The sequence below is a fragment of the Oxyura jamaicensis genome, chromosome Z, assembly GCF_011077185.1.
Source record: "Oxyura jamaicensis isolate SHBP4307 breed ruddy duck chromosome Z, BPBGC_Ojam_1.0, whole genome shotgun sequence".
Taxonomy (NCBI): domain Eukaryota; kingdom Metazoa; phylum Chordata; class Aves; order Anseriformes; family Anatidae; genus Oxyura; species Oxyura jamaicensis.
The window spans coordinates 23264332-23285337 of NC_048926.1; the positions used below are offsets into that span (position 1 = coordinate 23264332).

A 21006-nucleotide genomic window follows, 5' to 3' on the forward strand; every position below is an offset into this window, starting at 1 on the left:
CTATGGTAGAGTTAGCATGCATGACTCTTTTTGCTTTATAGGATGATGGCCATTTTGCCTGATTGCAGACATCTATTTCAAAGCAAGATGAATTGGCCTCTGAAAGTGCTTCTCTTCTACTGGTCATTTGCGCGTTAACTTAGAGTTGCTGCCTCATTTGGTGTACAAAGTTTGGGAGTAATTTTCCCCAGCAATGCCCTGTCCCACCACTCCACAAGTATTTACAAATACCATCACTGCCTACTGTTTTAACTTATGGAATTTTTGAAAATAGTTAAAAATAAATTGAAATGAATCTGGGCTTGCTCATACTTTGTTGTAATAAGCTGATATGCTTTATAAAATGATAAAGAGCCTGAAACTGTCTGAGCAATTACAATTTTATAGGCAGAAATGGATTTTGAGTGACATGGATTGAATGAAGTTACTGTTTTTTTAACTTTCTTTGGATATCTGCATACATAAAAAAAAATAAATAAAATAAAATAAAATTAAAATAATTAAAAAAAAAAAGAAAAAGCCTGAACATAAGGTGCCTCTGCAATACATTATGATAAATGTGTAGATAAAAGGAAGAGGATTTGTCCTAAAGTAGCTGGATAAAACTGCAGTAGATTTACTGTATCTCCACCATTGATAATATCGAACTCCTGTTTAAAACAAACAAAAAACCTTTCTATTTTAAGGAGCATAAAGTCTTTCATTCTATTTCAATTTTATATACAAAAATTAACAAAGACATCTCACAGTCCAGAGGTTTTTTTTAAAACCCGTATTTGATGACTACTGAATGGTATCTCGTTCTTTGAAATATCCACATAATAAAACTGTGCTATAGACAGGAGCCACAAATGAATGGTGTACTTTGCAATGCATTTAGCTTTTAAATTCAGTCAAGGCTGGTGATATTACTTAAGCTTTATGGCGAGTGCTGGGCAGAGGTTGGTTGTCCCTTGTGTTGTGAAAGATGAGTATTCATAGTATGAAGAAAAGCATCTTGTAAAAGTAAAAGGCATCTTGTGTCATCCCCTTGGAAACATGAAAGATGTTAGTGAAATGATTAAACTTTTATTTGGTGTAATAATGAGAACATCTTTGACTACCTGTGAATAGTATCCAGTAACTTATGAAAGCTGGAAGAAGGGTAAAAAGGGCGTTTACAAATAACGTATGCTCTTTCTTACTAAGCAGTGAAGTTGTTTTGTCTAGGCATGATACATTTATATGCTGCTTTTTAGCACAGTATTTACCTCTGTAGTTTAAACAACAAACCAGCCAAACTTGCACGAAATAACATAAGACTGAATTTACAAGCATCTGTACTTTAGTATATTTGCTTTTTATTGCCATTTAATCAGTGTTAATTTTCAAGAATGGTCATATGGAAGCTAGAGGGTGGCATTAAATAAAGCAATGTTTTATAAGATGGATTGCTGAAAGGAAACAAAATAAATGTTCAGTATCTATGAAAGGCAGGTTTACTTCAGAAAGGGCCTTTCCTTCTCCTTTCTATTAAATAGTATACTACTGAAAACGAGTAAGTGTGTCTTTGTTAAATGTGCCATTAACTTCAGCTAAATTGACATAATGTTGACAGTTATTATGAGAACTGTTTCAAAACTAATTATGCTAATTAGAATGTGACTACCAGTAATTGCATGTATTCAAACAGCACGCCAACACCCTTTTGTGTATGTTATTCCCCAGATGCAAGACAGACGTTTGTTGCCTGAGAAGCTGCAAAATTATAGTGTAGGTAATAAATGATTGCAAACAAATAAAATACATTCTTTAAACACTAATTAGTTAGATAAATGAATGACAGTATCAATTGTGCTTGAGCAAACCACATAATTAAAAAAAAAAATATTCAAATAATGAATTGTGTATTTAGTTTTATCTATTAAATATTGTGAGTGTAGCTGAATTTTCTTGTAAAATGAAATTATTAGAGAGCAACAAGAGCCTGCATCTGAGATGTTGGTGACTTTAAATCTTAACTCTTTCTTCCTCACATTCTTGGTCGTTTCTGTGAGCAGCCATTTAGCATTCTGAAAGTTAATCAGTAAGTACAAGGAAGGCACATGTAAGAAATATGATGATGATACTATAGAAATGTCTTAAGCAGCTAATCTTAGGTGTGAATCTTACCTGAAATTACCCCAACATAGTTAACTGAACTTCAGAAATACTGAGTCTGAACCGAGGAAGTTATTTGAATGCTACTCCATTGTAAAGATCTGGATGCCATGTTCTTATTTGTTTTTAAAAAACAGCTCCACATCTGAGTCTAATCACTGACAATCTTTTTAGAATGGAAAGTATTTATTCCTATGAAGTGCTAAAACTGCCAAGTTATGGTAGCAGGTTTCTCTACTTCAATTGCTTCTAGAGTGTTGTTCTCCCTTGTGTGTTTCATTTCAGCTACTTCTTGCCCATGAATATGTGTTTGCATTCACATTTCTTTGTCTGTATTTGCCTTCTAACACATTCTTAATTACAGTTCTAATTCAGTATTTAGTTCTAATTTAGTGGTAGAGAGAGGAAAATGAACATCCATCTTCATAAGCACTTCTGCATGCTCAGTATTTGTACAAGAGAAAGTCTGTAGTAGACCTGGTCCAGAGCCTTGAAACTGTAATACTGACAAACTGATGTAAGAATTTGATAGTTGGGTGCACTTTCACAAGTACGTATATGTCTCTAATGGTCTATCTTGCTTAGTATTTAAAATATTCACTGCACATGTGAGTGTAAAACATTTGCAGATTCAGCTGCTTGACAGTGTCTTAGATGTTTGATTTCTTTCCAAGATTCTCTGTTTAAAAATATGGGCATTATTCTTTTTGGTACTTTTCTTGCCAATTCTCAGAGACACGGAAGTGGTGATGGCCAGGGTTAACCTACTCCCATAAGGAGTTTGAGATCTCTTGGATCTGAGAACACCTCTTGTGCTGCACAATATCATCAGTTAAAAAATAATAGGAAAAAAAATAAGTAATCAGATTTGTAGAAGACTGACTTAGTTTAAAAAGTCTTGTGGGCATATCCAACATAACTTCCAAACATATCCACTTTGTGTTGGAATGGGTCTCCTACCATCAGCCTCGAAGCTTCCAGTTTATGGGATATATTTGAGCATGTGCTGGAACTGAAAGGAGATGTTCAAGTAATTTGCAGATTATTAGTGCTGAAAGGAGGTATAATCCTCTTCCATATCCCATTAGAACGGTATGAAACCAGTAGAGATCCTATGTATATAGGAGCTAGAAGTATGTCCCTGTCTTGTTCATGAGCACCATGCTTCTGTTTTGTAGGTGTTTTGTATGATTGATCTTTCTCCATCATAAGAGACTTTTCCCAAACAGTGAAAAGACTCACCAGGACTACTTTTTACTTCTAGATAATGAAGAAGCTAGGGCTGTTAAAATTTTATCCCTTGGCTTACAGAGTCAGCTGAGAAGGCCTAATTCTTTAGGAATCTCATTTTGTCTACAGGACCCCCACAGTGGAGATCATTCAGCTAAAATTCACCCCTAGAAGTGGAGCTTGTCACTGTATCTTAATGAGTAATGGCTCTGAATAAGGGCTTATTCTGCTTGATTGTTGTGATAGTTAAGTTCTGTGTGTGGTGTTAGTGAAGGTTATCTTAAAATGTCATACAGAATTGTGTTGTCAGTGTCTCTTAAAAAAAAAAAAGTGGAAAGCATTGCGAAAGTGAGGTCGTGAACTTGTATGCTGGTGTAAAATTATCCATGTAAGAAATGAGAGTAAGGGTGGTTTGCCACTGAACTACACAACCAGAAGAGATTGATATGTGATATTTATAGTGTTCAATATTTAGATGCCTTTTTGGGAATACACACTTTCTCAGCCTGTTGTTGGATTCTATTTAGTAGATAACTGGGTAAAATATCATAGTCTGTGATTAATGGAGTGTAAGAATTAAGGAATATAATGGTGGCCTTTTCTGGCCTTAGATCAAAAACTTCTGTAGCCCTATAAAGGTTTGTAGGTGTGGAAATAGGAGGTATGGTAAACGGGGTAAAAAAAGATGTGGGGAACAGGAAGAGAACAGACTCGGGGAAAAAAAGGGGAACTGGTATGGATTTAGCTATTTTCAGTTCTAGTGCTGGCTCCTGGTCCCCTGTCACCCAGCAGAAAACTGCCTAGTGTGACTGTTTAAGTATGTTGATACGATGGTTAGAAAACTGATTCATGTATATATTCTTTGCTTCGGAAGTATGTGCTGATGTACAGATCAGCTTCAGATGGTCTGATTTGTACTCTCCGAGCTCTTGATAAAAGTTTACACTACTGTTACTCACAGCTCTGACTTTAAAATAAATGAGGTAAAGTAGGCACAGAGAAATACCATTGCAGATTTAGGAAAATCTTAACGCGTTAGATAGATGATAGAGGTCTTCCGTCAGCATTTAAGATTTCAAAGGTGCTGATAACCTCAGATGAGAGTACGCTGTGGTGCCTATGTGGGCAGCAGTTTAGGGCATTATCTGCAGTTCTTATGGGGCAACTACAATCTGATGGTTCTTAGTAGTCTTGGAAATTGGTACCTGTTTGTAATTAGGGAGAGAAAACTAATTAAAAGTTTTCTGTTGAGGTACTGCTCCATGGATCTGAATTTCGATTGTGAGGCATATATTGCTAAGAAACTTAGTCTTGAACATTGTAGAACTTTATTTTCTTGATGCTATTTGAGAATAATTATCACAGAAGAAGAAACTTGATTTCTGCTGTGGCAGTTAACAGAAATGCAAATACTGAAACTCCCTGAACTTCCTACTGGAGTTTGACCTAAAGTGGTGGACTTTGCTTAAAACCTGCTGAGGTGTAATCTGTTCTGCTCTTTTTTTTTTTTTTTTTTTTTTTTTTTTTTTTTTTTTTGCGCCATGGAGCAGTATCCTCAGATTGAGGCATAACTAGATACAGCAGACCTTTGAACTGATGAAATAGCATTTTTATTTTCCTCTCAGTGTTTTCATGCATATGATACTTGGAAAGTGATTGTAATGTATCAGAGGATAGAAGAAGCCAGCGTGGGAACAGTAAGCCTCATTCCTCAAGCTGAAGTACACCCCTGATTCTGATGATAGCAACTCTCAAAGACTCGTGCACGGCTGAATGACCCATCTGACTTACAGGCACTGGAGCAGGGAGGGGAAATACAGTTTATCCAGATCTCTCTGGTAGGAATGGAAGTTCCTCCTGTCTGATTTTGCTTACTTCCAAACAAGCAGAGGTGTACAGCTAGGATTTTTCTGCAGGCATTTTTCAATTTGAGAACATACTGCAGAGCCTGCTGTTGGGTTGGGTGATTAGTGATAAGGCACTGCGAACCCTCTTTTCTAACACTTAAAGGCTTAGCAAGCAGATACATCTTCACTGAGTTAAAATTGCAAATGGTTTGGCTGCCACGGTTTGGCCTTTGTGCATGCTGCTGCATATTTGTACCTCTGGTCTGCGTTGGACTTTCTTGTATGTTCCTGTGGGATCAGACGTCTTACTGTGAATTGCACTTCTGTCCTGTGGAAGCGGGTGGGCATGTGGACTTTGATCTTTTTTTCCACTGCTTTACCTTTTAGAGTTCCTGCAAGACCTCCTGCAGTCTGATGCAATGTAAATTGTTCTGTGGCTGCACTGGTGAGGCACAACCATTGTGTTTGTCCCTCTCATCCTCTGCTGTGACAGCATACAGAAGATTTTAGGGTCAACTCTGTTTTCATCCCAGTAATGCTAGGAACGGTTCTGCTTTCTTTTATTTCTCTTAGCACAATATGCCCTACTGTGGTGCATATGTCTATGGATGTATCATATTTTTTTAGTATGCTAATAATACCTATTAAGAATTTTCTTTCATTGTCTTGTGGACATCAAGAAACCTAGCTAAGTGCTCAAGTTGACCTAGTGTCACTTGAGTAAACAATGTAATGATCAACATGAGATTGGTTAACTGCTACTCTCATGAATACATTTAACCTCTTGATCATTGCTGAATATCTGCAATTACGTGGTGCAGTGGAAGACAGTATGTGGTCCGTTAAATTCAAAAGTGATGATTGGCTTTGTAATGGATAGAAAAAAATCACCATAACACACATCTTAGAGCGTAAGGAAAAGGCTGATCACAGGTTCTTAACTTCATGTTAGGTCATCTGTTCAAAAAAGGGTGAAATTACATTGTTAGTAAGAAACAAAATTGAATTATAATATTCTCCGCTGTAAATAGGAAGGAAAGTGAGTGAGCTGAAGCTAACCAAGACAGCTAACTAACACTCAAATCCAACTCCACTTTAGTTGTGTTTGATGACTATGTGACCAGTAAAAGCAGATACTGAACAAACATCCCTAGCATGATGATGCTTTCCCTGAAACCTGTAACTGAATACGTTTTGATATGCTATTTGTACATGCTCTTCTGTATCATATACAGTACAAATCAAAAACCAGTAATCAGTAGGAGAGCATTCATTTAAAAAAAAAAGCTTCCGTGGTTTGTCTGGTTTGTATTGGATCCTAGGTTCACGGAGAGCCATAAGTTCAGTATGGTGAACTACCTTCTGAATTAATATAGATGTTAAAACATTAACTACTGCTCCCTAATGAAGAAGGCTGCTTTTGTGAAGAAGAATGACCAAGCAGTGGTGGGAAGTGTTGAATCTTAGAGCATAAGGAGAAGGCAAAACACATTTAGAAGAGTTATGCATTCTTAAGGGAAAGCACATTACTGCCATTATCCCTCTGAGAAAATATTGAATTATTTGAAGTGTTAAGATTAAATGTCTCTAAAAAATCAAAATGGGGCATCAAAAAAAAAAAAAAAGACTAGATGCATCATTGTTCAGAGTGAAAAATACACTTAAATCCTTCCCAAGGTTAATAATTGTGTTTGAATAATTGTGTGGTTAGCTGTTTGTACTGTTTTCACACAAGAACAAAACCTCCAAGTATCTAGGAAGGATTATTCATAATGTAATTGCTGTTGTTATTGTTTAGCCATTAAAGTTTTTTAGACTGTTCTTCCTTTATATGTAAAGTAAAATATTCTGTTGGGCTGATTGTTAGAAAATGCCAGTGTAGTAAAATCAACTTAGACTTCTTTTTATTTCTTCTCTGAAACTTGGAATATAGATGGATACGTGGAGCTGCAAACTTTCAGATCTAAAGTGGCATAACTCCTCTATGCTTGCTGTTTGGCATTCCATGGGGGAATATTGAGACAAGTAGTTAAGTGATTTTTTTTTTTTTTAAACGGAATAACACTTCTGTATGTACGCAATTTCTCTTTTCTTGCTGAAAAGAGATCCACGAGAGAAATCAGACTGTGGTTATATGTGCTGTGCTTTCAGAAATAACTTTTTATGCTATTGTATAATTGTGGTTTGGAGAGGCAGAGGGCTCAGTACCTTGGTGGAACTGTTAAAGCGATTGGTTTGGTGACTCATCTATGCATTTTGCTGAAATAAGGAACGCAGTGTTTGATGCAAATGGGAAAATCGTGAAAGTCAGTTGTAACCAGTGTTCTTCTATATATTGTCACTGAAAGGAAGGTTGACTACTTACAGCAGTTATTGCTTTAGGAAGTGTTTGCTTCTGCAACAATTATTTTTCTTCTGATATTTTCGCGACTGATTTATTACCTTCTAAACGTGCTGGAAGGCTAACGCAGGACTGGGCTGGTGCAAGCAGGATTTAGTCCAGCAGGTGGCATAAAAAAGCCAGCTCGTACCTGCCTACGCAGTCCACGGACCCTACATCCCTTCCTCATGGCTACTTCAACGTGAGTAACTGAGACTGTTGTTAAGGTATATATGCTTTAGCATGAAAAAGCATTTAATTTCCAAGAACATTAAGATGCAATTGGAAACCCAGTAGTATTTTTTTTTTTAAATCCACTACAGTCAGCTGTACTGCTTCATGCGTGACAGATTTACACAACCCTACACTGGCCTGTGGCTTGTGAGGTCAGTGGATTCATCAGCTCTAGAAGAAGAGAATCAGAGCTTTGCTAACTAAGGAGTCTTGAATATCTCCCAGTTCACCTGTGTGTTCTGAGTAATGCACAGTGGCTCAGGAGAACAGCAAAATCTCTCACTGCATTGCTAGACTGGGTAGCTGGGTTGCTCTCTTGGATATACAGCAGCCTGTCTGGTCTGAATGTTTCTGTGCCACATAACAGTCACCGTCTGTGATGGTGAAGGGGAATGCAGGCTGAACAGGACCCTACCAATCCAGCCAGGCAGCATGCCTTGACTGAAAATCTCATTCTGAAATCCAAAAGTTGTGTTAAAGGAGCAGTGTGCCGTGTTGTGTGGGGGGTAGGATTGTGTTACTGAAAGGAGGTATAGCTAAATAATAAATGATTTAAATGTTGTTGTCAGGCCAGCAGTTTTGTAGCTGGGGATGCATAGGAAGCAGTGCCTTGAAAAAATCTGACGGGTGCAGTATCTCTGTTTTCTTTCCTGAGGGATACCAGTTATCATGCCAAGCCCTGAAAGGGAGTTGTTGGTTTCATGGGGAGCGTTATTGTGTTATTTCTATAAGCCCTTTACAGGGATTTAAGGCAAGTGTATAGAGGTGTACAAATGGCATGACATCATAAGGAAAGGAGAACTGGAGGCAAGACTCCTCTGTTTAATGTACTACTGTACTTACAGAGGCTTTTCATAGCTTAAGATAGAAAATAGAAACTCTTTCTGGCTGATCTAGTTCTAAAATTAATTTTTGGCTTTTAATTAACATACTGAGTGTATTATTAACAGTTTTGATATTGAAAAAGGTGTTCTAGTGAATTATACAGTAGATTATTGAAATGCTTCTGAGCTTTCTGGTTGGTATATTTGATGCTGGTGAAACATTTTGATTTAGTACTGAAAGGTCACATTGTATACAATGATTTCTAAAGGATTAAATCTAGTGATCCAAAATGAACCTGAGAAAATTGGACTAATTTAAGTACCTAAAACTTCTTGAATACATTGAATGCATTACTATGTAAAATGTATTCTTTGCACTAAAATTGAATATGTAATACCAATGCATGTGAGTAGTGTACAGTTAATTTATGAAGAGATGTTTAGCTTTGCTTCTTATGATAAAAAGCGAGAAACTAATATTGTCACAGTCTGACATCAAGAATACAAGAATTAGAGCAACATGGGACAAACGTGAAGCTTTTTTTTTTTTGAATTTGTGCTTTGTTCTGGTATTACATACAAGGAGAGCAGTAAAGGATCTTAGGATGTCTAGAATTCTATATGAATTATTATGCCTTAATAGTAGTAAGTGCCGTTATGAATACTACTTGTTTTGGTTAAAATTAATTTGTTTCTCTAGAATGCAATGTTTGCTAATTATTAAAGAATTATAAGAATATCATCATCATCATTTTAAACAAGGTACCTTTAGCACTCCACACTCTAAAAAGGAAGAATTACTTTCCCCATTTCCTGAAGGAAGAGGCATGTTCATATGATATCATTGCATAGGTTATGTGGTAAATGAGATCTTGGAAAATAAATCATGGAAACCAAGTCGTGGATTTTTATTACCTTGTGGAGATAGTTTGAGATAAAGCTGTCTTATTTTCCTCTCTGATCAAATATTTTAGTTAAAATATGCTTTCCTGTTAACAGCAAAATGAACAAGTCTTCTTATAGCTGTGTAAGAGGAAATTCTTGCTGTGAGTGGTGTAGGGCTGCAGTGTGGTCAGCTGGCCTTGCTCACAGATGAGGAGGGCATGTGCTTCTTAAGGTGGATTCTGGCTGACCTTAGATCAGTGACAGCTTAAGTGTGGGTCCATCAATTTTGGCTGCCAATTTTGATGAAATATCTCACTTCGAGTGCTGTAGCCAGTTTCAGTGGCGCTTTACAGAGCAACAGAGGCTTTCAGAAGTTGGAGGAACAAGAGGCAAATGGATAGTGTGTCATAGGCTTCTTTTCCTCAGAAAACATTGCTGAAAGTCCAAAGCATTGCATTAAAGAAAGCTCTTTGGAGATGTAACACTAAGTAGCGATGCTGCAAGTTTCTGCTTTATGTAAAGTGATGCGGTGTTGATCTGTATGGTGTTCTTCAAAGATTATTTTCAATTTGATTGACTTCCACAATGAATTTAATCCTGATACAAGAAATAATGCCCATCTTCCAGCTCCCAATATTACACATGGCTTTGGCTTTCATGCTTCTGTAACTTCACTTGGTGAAGATCTGGTTCCATTATGATTTCTGATGAAATAGTTTTGTTTTTGTCACATTTTGAAGTGACAATATTGAAGGTTAGGTGTAGAAACATACGTACAAAAAGGCTGAAAAAGTGGGTGATAAGGTTGTTTTTAATGTGTTGTGTCCCCCCCCATCCCTGGTTGGTTTTAGGTGGATTAGACAAATGAAATGCTTTTTAAGAGGTTGTCTTTTCCAGCTCAGAAATTCAATGGAAAACTTGGTGGGTAAATTATTTGGTGGGTAAACTCCTTCTAAAACTGAAAGCTATTTTCAGAATGCTACAGAAAAATGTGATTTCTGTGTTATAGTTTTACATATATGCAGAGTAGCAGAAATATTTTAGTGTGGGATTTAAGGTTGCTCAATTTCCTTATGATCATTCAGAAAGATAACCTTGGTCTTCTTTGTGGAATTGTAATGTCATCTTCCTTTTAAGGTATGTGCTTTAATCTGGCCTTAAAAGTAGCTTCAAAATGCTTCAATATACAGTTTTTGTGTGTTTGAAAACTTTGAGACCTACAATGTGTCTTCAGAAGAAATAATCAAAGTCGGAGCTGCCTCAGGGAGATGGTCAAAGATGTTGCCAGAATTTGATTCACAATTTGTTCATAGTGGATAGGAAACTATGCTAAAAGGCTTTAGAGAGTCAGCTCTGAAAGATTCCTCGAATTCCTGGGTTCTCAAGTATCTGTGGTTGCATGGGTGAAATAAACTCCCTAGTAACCAAGAACATGCATGTGACAACTGACAGCATATTTTTTAGATGATATTTCTGTTTATCTGAATCTCTTTGTAAGTTTACACCTGATGTCTGCAAGGTTTTGGAGATGAAACATTTTTGGAGAAAGAAACATTATTTTCTTGGATGGCGAACAGGATATAATGAATAGTCCTGAATGTGTTTCTTGGAGCTGCTGTCTGGACTGCTCACTCCAGCACCCAATACCCCTACAGAATAGAAAGCTTTTAGTGATTTTTATGTGCATTGAGGAAGATGAGCTTACTGGTTTTCTGAAGCTTGAATATCAGTAATCTCTGATACTTTTACATAAACCTTCTTCACTTTTGGTTAGACAAGAACACTGTATTTTGAATAGTCTGTTATGCACAATATAAGCTATATTGAGAATCTGCTGTAAAACTGGGATGTTTGTGCTTCACTTTGAGATTAGACTAAAAGCCTTTGGCTAGAGAGACAAGTTTATTGAACTTGAAAGCTGTAGGTAGATTTGAACTTGATGCAGCCTGGGGATTCCAGTTTTAAAATAAAAGCCTTTTTGTCATATGCCAGTACTGTTCATACTCTAATCAATGTTTCACATTTCCTTTTGTTAAATTCTGTAGCTAGCCTCGTAGAGTTTTTCTTTGCAAAAATTTTTTACGTGCTCATATTTTGTCTGATTATTTTAAGCTTGTTGCACTGGGAAACTTGAAATAGGGAGGTATATAAATGTGTGTAAAGTAAACATTTAAAAAGCATTTCTGGGTTACAAAAATCTTAGTTAAGCATTTTCATTCTAGATTCTGAAGTCTTTTTAAAAGGTAAATTACAAAGGAAAACCTTCAAAGTTTGAAACAAGAATAATCTAGGGCCATGCTGTGTTGCTGAGAGAAACAGAAGTTGGTACTGTAAAAGGCAATTGAGGCTTCTAGTATAGTAACCCAGTAAAGCTGCTTGGCTGATATATCAGTAATATTTGTGTGCTTTTTTTTTTTTTTTTTTTGTTATCTCCTATATCTTTTTTTGTACTAGTTATGTATTAGCCTGATCCAGCTTCATTCCCTGCATGTTCCTTGTGCAGGAGACTACAGAAATGGGAAACTGTTTCTTACAGCTTGTTTTTGTGTGATTAGAATAATAAAACAGTAATTGTGTATTGATTTGCAGTGATATGAAGACTATTTATGGAAAAGATGTGGATGAAGATCTACACCTCTGCTACATAGGTTAGGTCTCATCTGATGCATGGGTTTTTGTGTGCCAGCCACATTGCAGGGACATTCATGTGGCTGGCACAACATCCAATAGAACACACTCTTAGTTACTTCTCTCCTTTCTAATGTCCTTAGAGAAAGGTTGCGTAGGAATTACTGTTAAACACTTCTGTTTTTCCATTTCTGTACTTGTAAAATCAGGTATCTGTAGTGATAGTGTGTCCACTTACCTGAACTGCTGAAAATATGGCACTTAGAGTATTTTAATTTTTCTACTAACAATCACTTGAATAGCTTATCAGTGCATAATAATACAATCAAGGCTTACTTTTTACGAATGCTGGGGAAAAACATTTCCCATTCTTATGGGCTCCAAGTTACTGCAGCGCACAGCCATTATTGGATTGCGTGTTATCTATTCAGAGCTTCAGATTTCTCACATTTGAGAGGAAAATAACTATTTAAAAAAATCGGTGATGGTGATTTGGTGTTGTACAGTATTTAAGGTATGAGAAACAGCCCTGGCAGAGACAGATTTGAAGGGCAGAGTACAAGTGAGTTGTTCCATGATGCATAATAAACACAATTTATCTTATGCTGCCACCATGTGTAGTATGAAAGTGGCAGCCACGCATAGGATATGTGTATCCATAAAATTAAAATCTCCAGTGTGAGACTTGAATTACATATTCATATATATTTTCACGTGCTCAGTTTTTATCTTTTAATTAAGTCATTGCAGTAATCATAGTAATTTCTGAATTCAGAAGAGAGTATTGACTGATAGAACTAAGTGAAGCTACACAATTAAGGCAAAGCCTTAGCAGTTGAATGAGGAAATAAAGTCTAAATTTGTGCAATTTTCCTAAAAAACAAACAAACAAAACTAACAAAAAAAAACGTTGCTGTATTTCTTTTTTTGCTTTAAATAAACATGTATTTACTGGTATGTACCTAAACTAACTGAAAAACTCTTCACATATAATCAGGTCAAACACTGCTTTTATAGGGAAGAAAGCTTTCTGAAATTTTTGTGGTGATTATATTTCTTAAAATAATTCTACCTTCCCAGGAGGGGGTAGGGGGAGAAAGATTGATAGTGTTCTCTATCATGATTTTGATAGTTCCTATTACAGAAATAACGAGCTGAAAAATAACAAAAACCTCCTGACAAAAATAGCAATCTGTATGCCATTTCAAACGTGTAGATACACCTTTGGTGTAATATCTAATAAGATTCATAAAATGTGAGAAAACTCAGTGGATACTCACCTTGTGTTAGATGCAACACTGTGACTTTCAGTACCTTCTAATATGCCATTATATGTTGCAGCATAAGTTTAGGAAAGTGCTATTTTTAGAATTGACAGCAAGTACATTTTCAGTGAAAGGTGTTTTTTGTACTTTTCTACTTGGGATTAATTTCATCTTCCACTGGAAGGCAGTCTTCTCTTTGTTTTATTTTCCTGCCTTTCAGTGTTATCTATGTAGCTGCAACAATTATCTTTAATTTCTTGCAAAACAAAGTAGTTTTTGTCCACTATTTGTCTGTAGTTAGGAAGCTTCTTCGTGTAAGAGACTTTGTAGCTTTGTCTGCTTATAGTTCTTTCTTTAAGTTATCCGTGTGCACAACTGGATGCTTTTGTGAAAGGTAAGGTAATTTTTTTTTTTTTAGGTTTGAACCATTTGTATCTGCCTGTCAACGACGTTATTTCGTTAGTATGGCTTTATTCCGCTGTTCTTGTTCAAGCAATAAATGTGTAGAACTTTTCATGCCTTGCAGACCTCTCAGATAGGTAGGAGAGTGCTTTTAATTCATATATCTAAATTAGACAATTTATGTGGTTAGATATGTTAAAATCACTGGGGGGGAGGGGGGAGGAACACACACACACAAAACTACCACACTTTGGTATTCTTAGCTTCTGAGGGAACTAACTGATTAATTGTGTGCTGAGAGTTTTTCTGTATTCTAGTGACTGAAATAAAACTTGTGTAAACACATGTTCAGGACTGTGTAAATAAACGCAAACAGCCTTGTAGCTGAAATCTGCGGTGTGCCATGAGGGACAAAGAGTATGTTTTTGCCTCTCACCCTTGAAATCTGACAATTTAGCTATTGCCTCAAATTAATTTGTGCCATCCTTATTGGAAACATAAGTGTTTAAATTGTGTTTCACTTGCTTGTGCTTTCTTCGGAAACAGAAATGGGGAAATGTTGGATTTTGAAGGTGCATGGATATGAATGACTGGGAGAAAATGTGTGTTAACAGAGAAAGAAGAGATGATGTATTGTGAAGTGGAAATGGGAAAGAAAATGGCATTAGGAAGAACTGAAAGAAGATACCTGTATTACTTAGTGTAACTCCAGTTTCCTTCCACAGAGGAAGTGAGGGATCCTAGTCACATTTCAGTTTGATTTTCTGAGGTGAAAAGTTTTTCACGAGGTTCAACATGATATTGAAAGAGAGGTTATAGTTCAAAAAATAAATTAATTCAGGAGAGCTGAGTATCCTTAGTTACAAAGAAGGTCAGACTTGATGGTCATGCCACTCTCTCTTTTGGCCTACAAATCTGTGTCTAGCAGTGTTTTTTGTTGTCTTGTCTCCCTCTTGTGGAACTGGAGTTTTGGTCAGTAGGAGCTTCTGCCTTCTTTATCAGCTCAAGTACAGCTCTTATCTTGCAACTGAAATCGGTAATGGGTAAGTTTGAGCCATTGACATGACGTTACAGCTACACCTTGAGCTGGAGACGTGGAGAAACAGGGAAGGAGAAACACTTGCAGTTGATGTGACCAACTGATAAAAATTGACTTTTTTTCTTAACATAGTTGGAGATCTCAGAGAAATGTAGTTTATTAAGAATGCTCAAATTTTCTCAGTGCTTATAAGTGTAAAATAACAATGCATTTCAACCATATGAAGCAAAGTTGGGAAGGGCAAATGCAGCAGCCTTTTTTTTTTTTTTTTTCTCAGTTCTTCATATACGGTGTATATTTAATATGTTATCCTTTCAGCAATCCTTCATTTTTGTTCCAAATGTTTTTGCCCCTAGCAGGTTTTACTACTGTGAAATGTACATGGACTGCTTCTCAAAGTGATGCAATCTGACAGGAAATCAATATATTTTTTTCTTACTAGATTTAAGGATGCGATTGTCATAATCCTCATCTTAAACTGTTAATAGGTGAATACTAACCTTGATTTTAATCTCTATTCATATCCTTTAGTAAGAAATGTACTTTTCGCCTTGTCCCCGCTTGCTGCTCTCTAGAAGGGGTTTGAAGCGGAAAGAGAATGCGTGTATATTGGAACTGGTTATCTGCAGGTGCACCTGTGTGCTTGAAGTAAAACAAGGATATTCCTACAGACGGATTCTGCTGCTGCGTGGTGGTGTCTTCCACAGAATTAGACTTCTGACTGAAAAATTCGTTAAAATTATCTAATTGAGATGCTAGTTTTAGGTAAAGTAACCCCTCGGTTTTTGAAGTAGTAAGTGCAATTACATGAAGAGAGAAGCTGGAATGGAATCGTTGCCATTTGCTGAATGTTTGCGGTGTGGGTACTGAAGTCATTTCTGTGTTCAGCTTTAGTTTGTTTACAGCTTCTGGCAGTCTGACTTAAGTTTTTGTGCTTTTGGTTTTGTAAGGAGAGGAGCATGCTCTGCCTTTGAACCTTGCGGTGTGTAGGCTCCCTAATTTTTTAAGTGAGACCAGGTGAGGATTCCCAGCTGGAAAACGTGTAGACGTGTTTATGGGGATCTTTCTCTGGGTGTTTAGTGTTGGACAAGACCTTCTCTTGTAAATCAGGTACCGGGTTCTTAAATCTTTAATTCTGGGGGATGTCGGTAACGACATAGCCCAGTCAGCTGTAGACACCACGGCTCACCCTGTGAGGAAAAACCCCAAGCCAACGGTTTGTTTAGCCCGGCTCGGCACCCGGCCGTGGGGCGGGCAGCCCTGTGTCCTGTGGCCGGTCCCGGAGGGCGGCGGCGGGTTTAATTTAATTTAATTTAATTGTATTGTGTGGTATTGTATTGTATTCAGGCGGCTCGCGCTGGCCGGTTGCGGGGCCGGGCCCGCCCGAAGTTGCCGGGCTGCACACCTCGGCGGGCCCACGTGACCGGGCGCGGCCAATGGGCGCCGCCGTGATGTCAGCGGCCGGGCGCTGCGGGGATGCGGAGCGGCGCGAGGGGCTCGGGGCAGTCCGGCGCGGCCGGGCGGCGGAGCGGCGCCATGGACGAGCCGGGCCTCCTGCGGCGCCGGGGGCTGCAGGTAGGGGCGGCGGCGGCGGCCCGGGCCGCAACTTGCCCGCACCTGCCGCGGCGGAGCGGAGCGGGGCGGGGCGGGGCTGGGGGGGGCTCGGCGCACACCTGTGGGTGCGAAGCGGAGCGGGGCTGCGAGCCGTTACGGCCGTTGGGGCTCCGTGAGGGGAAGGGCTGGGGACGGGGGCAGCGGGGAGGCGGTGACGGGACGGGACGGAGGGCAGGGGGAGAAGGAGGAGGGGGGCAGGGATAGCTTATTTTATTTATTTATTTTTTTTCACTGATTTCGGATTGCCGGCCCTTCTGTGTCAGACTTGGTTTAAAAAATAAAAAAAAATACCGGCACATAACGGTTCGCCGCCCGCCGTCGCCCTCCGTGAGTGACTTTTTATTTATTTAATTAATTTATTTATTTTTCCGCCGGCGTCGAGTCGAAAAAGTGGAGAAGAGAAAAGGAGGCGGGCTGCCCGGAGCGGAGCCGAGCGGGTCGGGCCGTGCTGTGCCGGCATCCCGCGGCCCCGAGCCGCCGCCCGGCCGCTCGCCCTGCCGCACCGCCCCAAACTCCATCGCCCTCGCCCATTGTTTCGCGAGCCCCTTCGCTCGAGTCACTCCGGGCGATGAATGCACTTCCTCTCTTTTGTTTTCCTTCACATCCGCAGCGTTTCAATGGGAGGAGGGAGAGAAGGGAAGCCTCCCTGCGTTTGGGATCGCTGTTCCCAAGCAGTGTGAACTGGCGCAGAGCGCTCGGAGCGCACTGGGCTCGCAAAGTTGCGCGCTCCTCGGAAATCAGCCCTTCCTGATCAGTGTTCTCAACTCCATACCGATCAGATTTGTCAGAGGGGTGCTGAGTGAAATCCGTAGACCACCGTGTTAGGTAGCGTAGGCACATCTGCTGGGACTCGGGGCCCTCTTAGTGCTACTAGAATCTGTTAGCTTTTCTTTAACTTCTCGTGTGACAGCGTTTCTCTGTGGAGAGTGAATAACTTTTTTTTAATTTAAAAAAAACAAAAAACAGTTTGAGTCTTTACTCCTTCAGATCCTAAATCCTTACTCTTAGTTGATTGTGCAGTGGAAAGGGGACTCTCAGCTGCAGGTTGGGACTCTCTGATAGCTTTTAAAAGGATTTAAAAGTTTTGCGAGGTAGATCTTAGTGATACCGGATTTCCTTCTCCTAAACCTTGTTTAATCCATTGAGTAGTGTAAACCGGATTTCTGCCTTTTGACAAGAATTGAACAGCAATCTGTACTGCTTAAGGGGTGACACAAAAACCTTGATGTGAAAGCCTATTGTTGAGTTCTGCAAACGCTGCTGTTGAGTTGATTTTTTTTTGTTTTTCTCTTCTGTAACTTTAATCAAGTAATTTTGAATGAATACCATGAATATTTAACAGAACCCTTTGCTTACTCTTGCACATGCTTAGCCAGCTCTTCATTTAATAGTATTTAAAGCTCTATCATGATAATTGGAGTACCAGAAAGACCCCATTCACACATACACTGCATGCAGTAATAATCTTTTAAAGATGTGTACCTCATGGTTGTCATTAGAGTCTGGTTCTAGGGTAGAAAAAAATAACCGGTTGTCAAAAGTGTCCAAGTTGACATGCTGTCATCTAGAAAAAGATGGCAAGGGAGAGATCCTATTTACACTCAAATTTCATCTACTAGTCCTTTCACTGAATCAGTTTTCCTATTGTCCTCTCACTCCTCTTCAGTTCTTCTTTTTCTCACCTTCATCTGTTCGTTCAGTTAGCCTAGAGACTAGTATGATGGATTTCCAAGCTGGAAAGCAGATCATATGACACGGTACAGAATGTAGTCTCAGTTTAATTCTTCTTAGTAAATACTGATTAGATGAAGTCCCTGAGTTGAATTCTTGACTGACATTTGCCCTTCTTTATAGTACAAGCCAAAGTAATTAATTCATTACTTTATAGTAGTAGTAGTGTGTGTTCTTACTGTTTAAAAGAAAAAAAAAGTTGAATCTTCTGCCATTGTAGTGTTCTGTGGAAGTATCCCTTGTGTCTTTTGCCACTTCTTTTAGTATGGTACTGACACTTTCCTTTAAAGCAGTCAAGAATATTCAGAATAGGATTTAAAAAAAGGCTTCTGGATTCAGAAGTAGTTGTGGTCAGCTGACTTTACTGTTAGACTCTGACACTTCTAAAGGTTAGAGGTAGAATTGCTGAAGCAGATAAATCAGCTTAAAAGCTGTGTGCTTGCTTAGTTGAAGGTACATGTAAACTCTGAGTTCTCCAAAGTGTTTTTTTAATATAATCTAGCCATATAGTGAGAAACAGTACATACTTAAAAGCTGAATTCGTACAACTGCTTCTTTTTCTGTTTGTGCATGGTTTGCTTCAAAGCTTGGTTTACAGGACACATGAACCGTTTCCTTTTAGATGGGAACTTGATGTAGTTGTGTTTGATGCCATGTACCATCATGCTGTGTTTAAAAAAAGCCAGGAAGCGGCTTGAGTTGAGCCTCAAAATGTACGCTGTAAGTAAATATGTAAACCTGGGTAAATCTTGTTTTGTGTTGATATGTGTAAGGTTTTTGTGGTGTTTAGGCTTCTAATAAAGAAACTGAGCCCTTCATTTGCTACATCCTGAGTACATATACCTATTTCATTTTACTAGAACATCTTTCTTTTATGTATAGTTACTTGTTTTGGTTATGTTCATAGAAAAACAAAATCTTCTGAATGCAGAGATATGTAGTATGTATTCCTTTACAGTGAGCAGATTCTAGGTAATGGCTTCTTAAGCTTTAACTACAGGAAGAAAGAAAAGAAAAACAAACAAACTTTATTTGAAAGAAAAGCCAGGAGGAAATTGATCTTCAACTTCTGAAATGTTAAATATAATTTTGCATGAATTGAAATAAGCATCTCTTTTTTTAAAAAAAAAAAGCTATATACTTGCATATACTGCATCACAGATATTGATTACGTCCTCCTAAAAGATTATTTCTGCTTTCTTCCATGAGTTTTTTTTGGTAGGTGTTGATCTGAAGCAGTATGTTTCAGATTGCCTTAAACAACAGCTTCAAGGCCCTATGATGGTGGCTACAGGTAACATGCAGTTCCTTTCTTTGGTGAGAGGGATGTGGGAGTGTGGGAGAAGTCTTACTGCCAGATGCGGCTTCAGTCACATTTCTAGAGGTGATGAAGATTTCACTTTGTTGAACAGATGAGTTGAGTGCTTAAAGCCTTCCCTTTTCCTTTTGCTAATTTCAGTTTAGCTTCTAAGTGGCTGGTAAGCAGTGTTTTGTAAATCTTGAGGTAGTAACATGAGCTTTTTTTGTTAGATTTTTAGAGAAATTGACCAGCAGCAAACATACAAGCTATATGTGAAACCTCTCAAATATCAAAGAAAACACTGCATTTATTTGTTTTATTGTCTACAGCTATATATTTTTTTTCTGTAAATGCTGGAAACTTTTTGCAGGCTTCTTTCAATTTGGGACGGTTGTATTGCATAAAGTTTGCATAGTTAATATTGTAAATGACATGGAAAAATTCAATTTGTAAATCTTCTAATACTCTACTTCATGCACTGATTTTTTGGGTGGGTGAGTTGAAATGAATTCCATCCTTACATTCAGAGTCATTGCGGTAGAGATGGAAACAGGCAGTGTGAATGAAAACGTGGTATAAATGCAGAGTTGCTATTTTTGTGGAACTGGTGAGTCAATTTATGTGAATTCCACATTCTTTCTGGAAAACATGGCAAGGAGCACAGTGACTGTGGCCTTGACTATTCCTTTTCTCCATCTCTGAAACAGGAAAATAGTTGTCTTTTATAGACACTTCGCAATACTGTACATAGTGCCTAGACCTTTGCAAAAAGTAAAACCTTAAAGGTTTTCTCCAGGTTCTTGCTTATTGGCTCTCCTAAAAATACGTTCTGATAAATCAAACAGAAGGGTAATGATTTCTTAGGAAAAATGGCCTTCTCTGTGGCTCCTAAACAGATGTGATTTTCTGGATTTAGGAGGCTTCATGAAAATAATTCTTTCTGACTGAAATATTGAAAGATGATGTGAAGAAGGGTCAGCTGGTAAGCTGTGCTCTGGAAGAGAAGAAAGGAAATATCAGACTGTAACTGCCTCTTGAATGCTGTTCATGATAGGGAATGTGTTCATGGGGTAGTCAGCTGAGGAAAAAATGGTGATAAAATGAAGAATTTCTGCTCTTTCTCTTCAGTCTGCAACATAAAATTATTATAGATGAGATTCTGGAAAGATTCTTCATATTTTTTACTGATTTTGATGCAATGTGCGTGTTCTTTATCCTGCTATAGATGTGAGGAGATGTGAGGAGTTGTGTAGTTGAGAACGAGATCTGATTCACCAGCTCTGCCTCTGGGTGAGCATGTGCAAGAGGGGTGAAAGACTGAAAACAAACAACAAAACAAAAGCAAACAAGGAGATCCCCCCCCCCCCCCCCACCTTTTCAATTTGCATTTTCACATAGATTCAGATTAGTTGAGGGGAAGGCAGGTTGGATGTCTTCTGGTGTTGTGTGGGAATAGCCTTTGTGACTGCACTCTGCATTCATCCTCCG

General features: G+C 38.4%; 1 protein-coding gene across 6 annotated transcripts in view; it reads left to right on the top strand.

The window, feature by feature from the left end:
- Nucleotides 1–21006, top strand: part of MAST4 (microtubule associated serine/threonine kinase family member 4) — a 294272-nt gene that overhangs the window by 82900 nt on the left and 190366 nt on the right. The window contains exon 1 of one of the 6 annotated variants that reach the window (XM_035309520.1): nucleotides 16345–16448. The exons of the other annotated variants lie outside the window; for them this stretch is intronic. Within the exon in view, the coding sequence (XP_035165411.1) occupies nucleotides 16350–16448 (99 nt within the window). The 5' untranslated portion in view covers nucleotides 16345–16349. Of the gene's footprint in view, nucleotides 1–16344; nucleotides 16449–21006 lie in introns of those variants that run through there. 6 annotated transcript variants of the gene reach the window in all.